Source organism: Sodiomyces alcalophilus (genome assembly GCF_042370955.1).
Source record: "Sodiomyces alcalophilus JCM 7366 unplaced genomic scaffold ACRALscaffold_1, whole genome shotgun sequence".
In the NCBI taxonomy this organism is placed as follows: Eukaryota; Fungi; Ascomycota; class Sordariomycetes; order Glomerellales; family Plectosphaerellaceae; genus Sodiomyces; species Sodiomyces alcalophilus.
The window spans coordinates 9,801,938-9,816,052 of NW_027263532.1; the positions used below are offsets into that span (position 1 = coordinate 9,801,938).

Here is a 14,115-nt window from a genome sequence, read left to right on the forward strand (position 1 = left end):
AACAGCTATTTACTTGATTTTCCTCTCTTCCGCGCGTACAGCCTACTACTCGTAGCCTAATTTACAAAATTTCTTATTTAGAGGGTCGTAATATAAATTTCTTTATATCTAGGCTTTACGGCCCCTAATAATCTATATCCGTAGCTTTTCCTATTCTAGTAAGGGAGCGCGCCCTCCGTCTTTATATCTATACTATATCCGGAATCTATTTTATAGTTAATTTATACTTTATTCTACTTATCGTACCTTTTTCTTAACTATTTTATACTTTTCTGCTAACCTTTACCTTATCGGCGGTAGGGGCCTAGGTCCCTATCTATAGCTTTTATCTTTTTTTTAGTAGGGAGGATATATCCCTGTTTTCTAGTTATTAGTTTCTATTAAGGCTATATAGGGGGCAGGTTTCCTAGGCTATTATCGTAATCTTAATTCTTATAAGCGGCTAGTTATAGGTTAATCGCACTAAGTAAGGCCGAATAATTATATTAGCTAGAATTAAGGAAAGGAAAGGAAAAGGTCTATAAAGAAGTGTAGGATTTGCTAGGTTTATACGAATCCGCGGTAAGGGTAGCGTGAGGTCCGAGCGCCGGACCTGCGCGCTGATTGGCGGTTCCGGCCTTATGCCGGAACTACACGTTCAAGGGGTTAATCCGTGATAATTCTAATCTTAATACTTTATTTTAATCTCGGGCCCTTAGCCGTATACTTCCCTTTTTATTTCCGTAATTAACGTATAGCTTATTTAGGCAGGCCGGAACTCCCCTCGAGTGCTTTCGGTTACCCTAATTAGACGATGAGGACCTCCTAGGCACCGAATAGATCCGCCTCTAAGCACTAATTAAAGAAAGGCGAAGCCGTTACTATATAGAACGGCGTAGGTAGTATAAACTCGGATAAGTCTTTAATAATAGGAGTTCTTAAGACTATAAAGTGTATATAACTAAAATAATATATATAATAAGAAGACCTTTAAAGGTTCCTAGAGGTGCACGCTGCTCTGATTAGGGTAACGTAGTTTAAATAAAGTGAATATAATAAGGGACTGTCTAGAAGGCCTAGACGAATTGATATTCGGCCTATAATCGTAGCTTTTTAGTGGAGCATAGTAAAGCCGCCAAGCTCCCTAAGTACCACACCTCCTGCGTATATACATATATAGGTACAACGTGTAACGTATATACATCTTAAGCAGTACTCGCAGGATTATAACTCAGAGCCTTTTTGGCTGAGTTTAAGGGCAGAATTAATGCATTAGTGAGGAGCGTCAAGACGATAAGAACACGGCAGATGGATTGAATGAATTAGTGCCTATGTGATGGGTGATAATAACTGGATTTTCCTACTTAAGATATAGTATATATAAAATAGGTGCAGTACTTGGGGAGCTTAGTAACTTTATTATAGCCCCACTTAAACGCCACGATTATAGGCCCACTATCAAAGTATCTAGGTCTTCTAGACAATCCCTATAATAAATATAGTAAAATTTAGGGTTATAAGGATAATAAATATATAAGATAATAAGTATCCTCCGTGTCTAGGTAGTATCGCCACGTATATATAATATATGAGATAAATAACCAAGCGCACGTCTATAACGTCACGTGATGTCCTAATGACATGGCACTGGGTCTCCGATCCACCCCTCTATAATCATAATAATATAAAGCTATAATTAACCGAACTAAGCTATAAAGATATAATAGATTACCTTAATTCCTAGCCATAGGCTTATAGGAGACTAAGCTATATATGGCTATGCCTCGGCTAAATATAATTAATCGGAATCCCCTTCTAATAGCCTATTTTATCTTTTAGCTATACCTGCTCTAGTGGCTAATAGCCCAGGAGCTCGGAGTCCTAAGACCGCGCTGGGTAGTCATACCAGTATAACTATATTTATATAACTTATTTGGTTATATAATAGTATAACCACTCGTTAGTATTTAAAACCCTAGCTTATCGGCCTTATCGTGGACCTTAGGTATAATTATATACCTAATAGTTTCTATACTCGGGACTTAATCGCGAAAGATTTCTCTTATTTTATCCCCTACCTTACCTTATTGCTAGTAAGTAATCACAGACCTAATAGTCTCTATCGAATTCGGTGAGTAGTCTTATCTTATCAATTAGTCTATTAATCGGCTCAGTCGTTAAGGCCCCGTTTGATAATTGTCATAACTTATCAAAGAATTTTAATAACTTTATATAAGGTATATCGTAGCTAAGATGCTAATTTTACGCCGGTTCTTTTTCACGATATACTCCTTTTATATAGAAATACAGAAGTACGTATTTTATATACAGAAACCAATATTTTTTATTAGTATAAGATGTTATGACTACTCCCATATACATCGATAGCAGACCCAGGTACATAAAGGAGATCGTGGAAAGGTCCTAGCTATTTGCACCTACCTACCTACCGAGAGTATCGGTAGTTATACGCCCCCTGTTCACTATTTGCTGCCCACTTAATCCATTTTAGGAAGGTAACGCGAGCGCGTGTATAAGTAAGATCTTAGCCGTAAATGCCTATCTTAGAGGGATTAGACCTCCTTAGCCAAGGATATATAACTACACGCTAAAAGTATAATCGCATTATAATAGTACGCCTATAGACCCACTTATTCTAATTTCAACTAAAAGGATTATTCGAATTATTATATCTGAACCTGGCTAAAAGGAGGTTTAAGGGCCGAATATAAATAGAACCGTTATCCGCGCAGGATATCTTTAATAATAATAATTAATAATAACAATAATAATCAACCCAAGTAATCTATAGTATTATAAGGAATCGTTAATATATCACCTCCTTCCTATACTAGGATATCGCTAATCTCTGCTTACAGGTTCTATCTATAAGATATAGCTATATCGTGGCTAGCGGCTATATCGTTAATAGAGCGTATCTTATAACCCGTTAGGTCTTCTAACATAGTAAAAATACCTGCATATTCACGTTAATCCAGGGATCATATTAATATACTTTTCAGCCGACACAACGCTTCCAATCTACGCATAGGGGTATCGGTATACTACCAAAACACGTTTAAAGAGCTGCCTAGACGATATAAGCACCTTTCACGAAGAAAATTATTATCTGAGTAGGAGACTGTTAAGATAATCTTCGGTGCTAAATTTCAGGCTATTACGATAATAGGATATTATTATTCTACCCCCCCTTCGACCTCTATAGACCCTCTACCTAGGTCTAATATTTTACTAATAATTCGGTAAAAATCTAAGTACCGCCTAATTACCTATAAAATTCGACACCTTAATGATTAACTATTTATCTAGCTCGGAGGATGGAATTAAGTATTCTATATATTAAGTGGCAAAGATATCGTAGTTCGTATTAAGGGTGTTTTTAACTATCCTATAGTTAAGCCTGCGTGGATCACGACTTTTTTTACGCTTAGCTCTTAGGCCACTTTTAGAGGAGTTATCTAAAAAGTGACTTATTAATATACTATAGGTCCGTTTACTATAGATAAATGCTTATTTTTATTTTTTGCTGTATTACTCCTAATGGAGTTATAAAAGTGGACTGAGCCTGCTAAGATAAGCAAATGCTACGTACCTGTACATCACGATAAACCTTAACCTCTGCAACCAAGACCATAGATCTTAAGCGACTAAATCACTGCTGTTGCTGCCTATGTATTTATTAACCCTAAGGTCTTAGGAACACATAATGTCCTTACTATACGTGACCCTATTATATATTATATAATCTTATTACCCTAGTCACGTGACCTTATTATATATCGCGTAATCCTATTACCCTAGTCATGTGACCCTGATATATATCACGTAATCCTGACTACTTTAATATATATAGGCATATAATATTTACGGCTAAGATCTTCCTTATATACGCGCTCGCTTTACGTTCTTATTTAGGGTTAAGTGGATAGTAAATAGTGAATAGGAGGCGTATAAATACCGGTCCTTACCTACCTAGGTAATCGTAACTACGAATCGCTTCTTAAAAATATATTATAATAGCTATAATTACTTTAATTATTATTATAGTTACGAATCGCTTTAAATTATAAAGTCAGCCTCGTCTATAACGGTGGCGGCTAATTAATCCTTAAAGTTATTAAAGATCTTTAATAACTTAGAAGTACTTTGTAAGTGCTTCCATACTGTCCCCTATAAATACCAATAAGTTATTAAAGAACGTCAGTCAGACGACCCTTGTCTAGCGTGGTACTTCGAAAACAGGGGTGTGATAGGGGTATAGCAGAGGTTAGCATAAAAAATGCGATTCTTGCGAAAATAATACCTTACCGGGAAAATGGGGTAAAGGTATAGTTGTAGAACAGCTGTTAATAGCTGCTAGACACTGGTGGACGATTGCGTTATTATGTAACTTAGCAATAACTAGTATAATTATGAGGAACCAGTTTGCACGGGCCTCGGGCGAGTTTGTATGGGCCTCGAACGGTATCCACTTTAAAGTTTGCAGGGGCCTCGAACGGCATATGCTCCGTATAGGCAAAGCACGTGAAGTATACAGTATATATACATAGTATTATATGTATTTATATACTGTCTCGAGATAAAGCATTTTTTATATAAAATATCTAAGATATACTAGACATATACTAGGCATATGCTATATAATAACACTTAAGATATATTACTAGATTTATATACTTTAAGAGTAGGGCATATGCTCGGCATATGCTATATAATAGTACTTGAGATATATTACTAGATTTATATACTTTAAGTATAGGGCATATGCTAGGCATATACTATATAATAGTACTTAAGATATTAAATTTATATACTTTAAGAGTAGGGCATATGCTCGGCATATGTCAGGTAATAGTACTTAAGACATATTACTAGATTTATATACTTTAAGTATAGGGCATATGCTCGGCATATGTTAGGCATATGGTATATATATATGAAATATAATGTTATAATATACTGTATTGCTACGCGAGATACATGTGTAGGACTTTTTTAATAATGTACCTAGGTCACTTTTCCTTGGCATTTGAGTTCGAGGCCCCTGCGAACTAGCCCGAGGCCCTTGCAAACTATACACTCTATAATTATCTGCTATTGCATAGCGTTACAGCAAAAGATACCTTTTTAAATGTCACTCTAAGTGGGTAATATGGCTTAGGCCCTTAAGTATAGGAATTAGAGACTGCTTATTAGTTATTAGATTCATAGTAGTGTAGTATGTCTACCCGTAGCTTGTATCGTTAAAGTTATCTATTCGATCTTTATAACTATTATAATCCTTATAACTAGTATAATTTTTTAAGCGAATTCTATAGATTATAGATTGTACCTATTATAGATTGTAGATTGTAGATTACCTAATTAAGCCTCCGGAATAGCAGGCTTGATTTTTTTTTCTTTTTTTTTTTTCGTTACAACGGCAGAAAACTCCACAACGGTTAACCTATCCAGCAACTGTTGTTCTGATAGTTACGATAATTTTTTTAGCAACACTTGCTAGCCTGCATAACTGTGAATAACTATATCTTCCCCCTATATCTTCCCGGTAAGGTATATAAAAGGGGGCCCTTGTGTATCCGTGGGTCAGGAGTTATGCATTTTTTGGTTATGTTGGAGTGCCGGTCTTCTGCCCCCACCTGTTCGGTCTTCCGGGTCGACTGAAACTCTTCTAAGTGCCGGTCCTCCGCCCCCCCTTGCTCGGTCCTCCGGGTTCGCTTATACTCCTTTAAGTTAGTATAACCCACTTACCTGTATAATCCGAAATAAGGTGTATATACCTATATACCTATTTTATAGCTCTATATTCTACCTTTAAAGGCGTTCTTCTATAGAATAGTAGTGGCTGCGGTAAAAGTAGTAGCTATCTTATACGGTAGCTATATTATAGTTCGGGCAGTGGTGTTTTTAGCGGACTTACGGCTTTCCTTAAACCTAGGAAGAAAGGATACTTACGTACCTCTAGTACCTATGTTATTAGGTATATAGAAAGATATACCCTTAGGTTATGCAGGTAAGTGGGTCGTACTAGTTAAAAGGAGTATAAGTAAGCCCGGAGGACCGAATAAGGGGGGGCGGAGGACCGGTACTCAACTCTTCTAGGCTAGAATAATCCACTATATCCCTATAAGCCGAAATTAGCTGTATTTTTAAGGTTTTTCGATGTATACAAGCATAAACAGAGCGATACGCGTAAGGAACGTTATAGGTGTAGGAGAGTGTGTTTATTCTAGAGTGTGTTTATTTATCTTTTTTGTATTTATAGGAATTCGGTTATAAGATATCCGAATAAGGTGAATATATAACTAATATAGTTATATAACTATAAAATTATATAATTAAGCTCCTTACCACGTTATATATACCAAAATCCGTTATATATAATAGGTTATATAATTTATTACATAATATCTTATTATATAATACTTTATTACGTAATACTTTATTACGTAATACTTTATTACGTGATATATACATTTAATTATAGGTCTACTTTAAATTTTTTATCTCCCCCTCCTCCTCCTCCCTATCTACCTTTACCTTTAAACGCGTTACTCTATAGGCCATAGCAGCTATTACGGTAGCAGCTATTACGGCAGCAGCTATAGGCAGCTACAGCTACCTAGCCATAGCAGCTACCGCGTATACTATATACAACAAACACACTTTGGGCATAGTGTTTTGGCGTGTTCTTCGTACTCTTTCCTTTATGAATATTTGTGTACTTCGAAATACCTCTAAAATACACCTAATTTCGGGTTATGCAGGGTAGTGGATCATTCTAGCCTGAAAGAGTTTGAGTCGACCCGGAAGACCGAACAGGGGGGGGGGCGGAAGACCGGCACTCGTCATATTGACGTTTTTCAATAAGTTGTTGAAATTGTCGAACGGGGCCTAATTACCTACATCCTATATGAACGATTGGCGTCACTCCTATTCAGGATCCTTTGTGACTTGGTTCGTTTGTCGTCAAACTACCAACAGAAATCCCAGGGTGTTTACAGCTATGACCAACGACCAAGGACGTACCTTTCTTCGAATTTCCAAGGTTGCCGACCGTTACCTAATTTTCGACGCCGACCACGCGGCTCTTTTGCGCCGTAGTCATAACATCTGCGGTGTACTTGTTGGATCAACACCGCAGAACCCGACCCAGAATGTCTTCCTCAGTCTCCCAGCAGAACTATTCGCGGAGGAGGCTGCGATACTGTTGAAGTCCGGGGTGGCTGTACTTGTTGATGAAACCTCACACCATCTGGACACCCTCCGGTCCAGGGATGTGAATACACGCCTACGGCACATGGAGGTATTACGACAATACAGACGACAGGCGGAAAACCTTTTGGCCGAAGATGAAGCGGCAAGGACTGCCCAGAAACTTGGCGACTGTGGCCCAGTATTGATGAGAACACATGACCAGACTCCAACTCACCTAACCGCATTGTCATCAAACCAGGTACAAGATGAGTTACCTGAAGCGAGTCTCCAGGCCTGGGCGGGCCTTCCGTCGTTGCAATGTCCGAATGCCCCTTGGGGGCGTGCAGTGGCAAAGCCCATGGCCGTGACACCCACAGCCAGCCCTGGTCTGCCGCCCCCGGCCCTCAAGAGTATCCAGAGTCTATTTCGGAGTGATAAATCGTCTTCTAGCGAATTTTACCGTTATTTATTATCCAAAGGATACTTTATGACACCTGGCTTGCGGTTTGGGGGCGACTACAGTGTCTATCCGGGAGACCCTCTGAGATATCATGCGCATTTCCTCGCGAGCGAATATGAATGGCATGAGGAGATTTGGATGCTCGACATCGTTGGAAGTGGGCGTCTGGGTACTTCTGTTAAGAAGGGGTTCCTTATAGGTGGAGAAGACCCGGGGTCAGCGAACGGCGGACATGCCATGAGAGCGTTTACTATCGAGTGGGCGGGCATGTAGCTGTTATTTAGCGCAAGTTGGGCAATGAAGAGCACTGTTATGCCATAAATCGCGGATATCATTCTGCCGCCTGCAGTCCTAGCTTGCTCTTCGCCTAGACTGAATTGCCGATCAAACTACCTTTGCTTTACAGCCTGCAGAATGGTGTTCCAATATCCACGGATTGCTATGGGACATACTAAAACTATATAATTACCTCCCGCCGACAACAAACACAGCTGTTGAAATCGTTTATCGCCAGAGCCACACGACCGTCGTCGCACAGACTGAGGCAGCGACAGGGCCACCGGATAATGGTCCTCGGCATACTCTGACAAACCACGCATTGAGGCCCGTCCGGCCTTGGACCATCCGCTTCTTTGGACCAAACAGGCGATGGCTGGTTCAGCGTCCTTAACCCCTCCTCCCGTCGCCCTAAAAGACGCTTTCGGGGAGCTCGCCTTCCTCCTCCGGTGACAGTTTCCCCGAATAGGACATCGCCGGTCGAAATATTTCCATTCTACCGCAATGTTACAGCCTGAAGTATTGAGATCTTGTACTAACACTGCTTCTCAGACGCGAAGCATGGGCATATACTTCTTCTTTCTCCTCTGGATTGCGTGGGTCTAGGAGCCGTGCAAGATCAGGCTATCAAGAGTAGAGATTCTAAACCACGGGGCATGAAGCGAGTCGGGGGTCGGCGCCCTTCTATGCTCGTCCACCTCGTGTTGTATAAACAGCGTACATAAGCTAAAGGAGTACCGGTATTTGTACGCCCCCTGTTCGGTATTGCTGTCCACTTAACCCATTTCTGGAAGGTTACGCGACCGCGTGTATAAGGAAGATCTTGGCCGTATATGCTGCGTACCTGTACCTCACGATAAGCCTTAATCTCTGTAACTAAGACTATATATCTTAAGCCACTAAATTACTGTTATTTCTGCTTATATATATATTAGCCTTAAGGTCTTTAGAATATATAATATTATTATACTAGGTACCTTATTATATATATTATAATCCTAATACCCTAGTTACGTAACCTTATTATATATTATATAATCGTGATTGCCTTAGTTATATAATATTATTATATATTATATACTCCTAAACCCTAGTTATATATCCTTTTTATATATTATATAATCCTAGTACCCTAATTATATAACCTTATTATATATTATATAATCCTAATACCCGAGTAATATAACCTTTATAATAAGATAATTATAGACCTGTCGGTATATAGTCGGACCGATAGCCGCGCACGGACTACCGATCTCAACCTATCTTATACGCATATTAAGGGATATAGTTTAATGTCTTAAGTTAAAGTCTTGGTTTAAAGTTAGCGCTTAGTTAACGAATATACTATAATTACTCTACGATACTAAGCTATTAAGCCTTTTCTATAATATCTTTTCCTTAACTAAAGTCTACGGACTTTCCTTTTATTATAATTCTTTAACTTCTATACCTTTAAGGTAGTTAGGCCGAAGATGCTACTAAGAAGGACTTAAGCAATAAGCGTCCCCCCGGGGGGAGCTAGCGAAGCGGATGCTAGGCAGGAGGCGCCCGTCGTGCTTAAACTAATAATAACGGTACCCGAGTAGGGACCGGATAAAAATAAGGGTTAACGGATACGCCGGTTACGCTTAGTCCGAAAGATAGTGGTTCCTAGGTTAATTAGTAATCTATTACTAGCCCCTTAATATTAATATAAAAGGCGTTAATTATAATGTTTTTATAGTATGTTTAGTAATAAAGCGAAATTAATCGCGTAATTATAACGAAGCTTACTAAATAACCGGCGCCCTAGCGCGATTATAAAAAACCGCTAGTATATAATTATAAGCTAATTAAACAGTTATTTACGGTTATAGAAATCGATAATTAGTTAGTAGCGATTAAGGCTAGGAATTAGTTTAGACCTGGTGCCTTAGTGCTATAGTAGATCGAACAGGCTTTAATAAAGCTCGAATATGCCTTCTAGACGTCCTAGAGGCACTATACCCGGAAGATTATAAACCCGAATTAGAATAACTTTACGGCGTTTATTCGGTAAGAGTATCTATCCCGGGATATATAACGGTATTATTACCGTAAGGAACTTTATAAGCTATAAATAACCGGCGATATAACGCTAATAAAACTATTTAAACGATAGGATAACCTATATAGGCTATTAGGCTAGGAGATAAGCGGAAGCGAAGAGCGTGCCTATAACTATTTTAGTTAGTTACTTTTATATATTAAGGATAAGATATATAAGCAGAAAACCGAACTAGATAAGGTAGTAACGCTAGCTTAAAAGGTATAGCCATTCTAGGATACGAGTCCTATTAAGAAGGCGAGTAGTAAGCGATCAGATGCTAGTTATAAGAGGACCCTATTTAACTTTTAGTATTCGGACGGTTACTTAAGTCAGGGGAGTATTCCGGCGACTAGTCGGCGTATACCTACTAAGTTAAGTAAGGTAGACTTAAAGGGGGCGCCCTTAACGGTTAAAAGGCCTTAGGCTTAGGCCTAGAGCCTTTATAAGCGTAGCCTAGCACGCGCGCCTTTATAGGCGAGTGCTATAACTATAGTAAACAGGGTTATCGTTCTAAGGACTATTATAGTAATAAGGAACGATAAACGACTAGTAACGGGGCGGCGAAGCCTCGCGTATATATTAGTAATATATACGCTATATATAATAACCTCGATAATAATATTCGGGTCAGGGAACTCTATTCGTCGGGAAATAAGTCGGTATAGGTAACGAGGAGGCCGAACCTATACCAGATAACTGGCCGGCAATCGCTATAAGCGAGGTAGCGAGATTAATAGCGATACTAATCTGCTACGGGAAGGAGATCGAGTTTGATATAGACTTAGATACCTATATATAAGTAGATATTATTAGCCTGGCGTTAATAGAATGCCTAGGGTTAAAACTGCTCCTAAAGGTTAAGACTCTAGAGATCAAAGGCTTTAATAGTAGCCTAGTAAGGGTCCGCGGAGCGTACGGCTTAGCTTTGTAGCTATTAGATATAAAAGGACGGCTATACCTGCTAAGGAGGGTCTTCCTGTATACGGATTAACCTAAGGCTACCGGATAATTACTGCTGTTAAGCGATAGTATAGGTTAAGAAGGTATTATAATTAATACCGCTCGCTAAATATTTATTTACGGGCCGATCTTAATTATAGACCCCGAGCAATACGGTTACGAGGTTATTAAAAAGCGGGCGAAGGCGTATATTATATATATCGCTACCGCTATTATTATTATACCGGGGACGCCGGATATAACTATTCCGTCTATAGATAATAATAAGGTAATATACGGACTAGTTATCGAACTACCGACAGAAGTCGCTAATTACTAGGATATGCTTTCGGAATAGGCCGCGAAGGAGCCGCCCTTATTAAAGCACGCCGAATACACGATTAACTTATAAGATAGGAAGGATCGACTATTCGGGCCGTTATATCCCTTATCTCGAGCCTAGCTAAAGGTGCTAAAGAAGTATATCGCTAAAGTGATAGCGAGCGGTCGTATTTAATAGTTAATAAGCCCTGTAGGCTTACTAGTGCTATTTATACCTTAGAAGGATAATAGCCTATAACTCTACGTCGATTATTCAGGGTTAAACGTTATAACGTTTAAGAATAGGTACCCTCTACCCTTAGTCGGCGAGCTATTAGATAGGCTTACCGGGGTAAAGTATTTTTTAGAGGTGGATATCCGAGATACCTATTAGAGGATCCGGATTAAGAAAGAGGACCGCTAAAAGACGGCTTTTAGAACGCGATACGGCTATTATAAGTATACAGTTATGCTATTCGGGCTAATAAATACTCCGGCTACCCTCTAGGCGTATATTCACTAAGCGCTTATTAGTTTATTAGATATATATTATATCGCTTACCTTAATAATCTCCTTATATATTCTATATTAAAGGAATAGTATATAAAGAACCTAAAGAAGGTTTTGGATTAGCTTTATAGAGCCTAGCTATACACGAAACTATTAAAGTACGAGTTTTACTATAACCGAATATACTTCTTAGGGTTTATAGTAACCCGTAAAGGTATCGTGATAGACCCGGAATATATATATAGAGTCGCCGAGTAGCCGGTATCTAAGTTATTCCGTGATATCTAAGTTTTCCTCGGTTTGGCTAATTTCTATAAAAGGTTTATTAAGGGATACTCTAAAGTAATAACGCTATTAACTACGCTATTAAAAGGCAGCTAAGCGGGTAAAAAGAAGGGACCTTTTAAGTTCCTAGATAACGCTAAGCGGGCGTTTAAGTTACTAAAAGTCGCCTTTAGTTCGGCGACTATTTTATAGTACTAGAATCCGGTGCTAGATATAAGGGTCGAGACAGACGCCTTAAATAAGGCTATTTCCGGGATCCTAAGTTAGAAATACGAGACTAGATAGCGACCGGTCGCCTACTTCTTATAAAAGCTTTCCGAAATAGAGTAATAATAGGGTATAGGGTAGTAGGAGCTATTAGCTATAATAAAGAGCCGAGCCTCGAGTATTAGCGCTATTATCTTAAAGGTATAGGATAGGCGTTTACGGTGCTAATAGACTATTAGGCGTTTAAGGGTATTATAAACACGCCGGCGCAGGACCTTTGTGGAAGGCTTACTAGATAGGTATACCGATTATCGTTATTCGACTTTAAGGTTTAGTACCGCCCGGGTAAAATAAACTAGATAAACGGCTTATCGAGATAACCGGATTATATAATAGATAAGACGCTATATGATAATATACTTCTTACTTTACCGTAAAGATTACGATTAGTTAGCGACCTCCCGATAAGTATTCTCTAATAGGTTGTGAGTATCTACCTTACCCTAATAAGTAACGCGGTGATAATTATATACGTTTAAGCCGCTCGGGTAATGTTACCCGAATATAGGCTTAGTAAATATAAATAGGCATCGACTTTATAGGAGGGGGCCTTACCTAGCTTAAGAGATAAGGATAGAAGAGAGCTATAACCCCTATATCCTATCGATAATACCTAGTATATTATTATCGCTGCTATTACCCGCTCCCGAATATAAGACACGGGGTATAAGGCGACTGCCTAGCGAAGTGTCGCCGATAAGATATCGCCGATACCCGAGGTTAAGGCTAGGGTTATTATAATACCGGATTAGTATATCCTATATTCTATAGCTAGAGAGTTAGCTAGGAACGAAATAGTAGGTTAGCGTATTATTAGCGAGGAACTAGAAGATCTAGTTAAAGGGCTATAGACTACTAACCCGGATTATATATTCTTAATTAAGAATATTCGCTGAGGGACCGGAAAAAAAGTGGGGTACTCTTTTAGAGAAAAGGATATATTATTATTTAAGGGATAGTTAGTACTGCCTATATAGGGCTCTATAAGGGCGGAGGTCCTGCGATAATACTATTATAACCCTAGGGCTAGGTATATAGGAGCGAATAAAGCGCTTTAGCTAATTTTAAAAAAGTTCTTTTAGGTAGACTTAGCGGCGGGTGTTTATAATTACGTCGCCGTATATTCGGCGTGTTAAGGGGTATAGGTGCCGCGATATAAGCTATACGGTTAGCTATAGACGCTGCCGTTACCTACGTATCCGTTCTAAGAGATTAGTATAGATTTTATTACGGGTTTACCGACTATAAAAGGGGCCGATAAGTAAATATACGACGCTATCCTAGTAATAGTTAACCGGTATATAAAGTACGCTTTATTTATTCCTATACGGAAAGACCTAATAGCACCCTAGCTAGCGGCGCTATTATATAAGGAGATTAAGTGCCGATTTAGTAACTTAGAGGGTATAGTAATAGACCGGGATAAGCTATTTACTAGTTAGTTCTGGATGGAGTTTTGCTATAAGTGGGCGAATACTCGGCGACTATCCACTATATAATACCTATAGACGGATAGTTAGACGGAATGTATATATTGGTTCTTAATTAAGTACCTTCGAATAATCGCCGGTGATATAACGACGTAATAGCCTATTTAGTTATTAGAAGTAGGGATCGCTTATAATAATAGCGAGTATTCCTTACTTAGTATCTTATTATATAAAGCGTTATACGGGTACTATCTATGTATAATAGAGTATATTCGCCTTAGGGACGATACCTGAGTCTAGGGCGTTTAAGAACGTACTAAGAAACTAGCGGAGGTTTAGCGGAAGGTCCGCGATTATT

At 38.9% G+C, this 14,115-nt stretch overlaps 1 protein-coding gene across 1 annotated transcript; it reads left to right on the forward strand.

Moving 5' to 3' along the window:
- Positions 1 to 6,915: 6,915 nt before the first annotated feature.
- On the forward strand, positions 6,916 to 8,067 carry ACRALDRAFT_1059124 (uncharacterized protein). The gene has a single exon (XM_071015976.1). The coding sequence runs from the start codon at positions 7,007 to 7,009 to the stop codon at positions 7,928 to 7,930; it is 924 nt and encodes a 307-aa protein (XP_070880260.1). The 5' UTR covers positions 6,916 to 7,006; the 3' UTR covers positions 7,931 to 8,067.
- The last annotated feature ends 6,048 nt before the right edge of the window (positions 8,068 to 14,115 follow it).

Coding starts and splice junctions, on each gene's coding strand:
- ACRALDRAFT_1059124 (XM_071015976.1), top strand. CDS start 7,007: ATGACCAACGACCAAGGACGTACCTTTCTTCGAATTTCCAAGGTTGCC.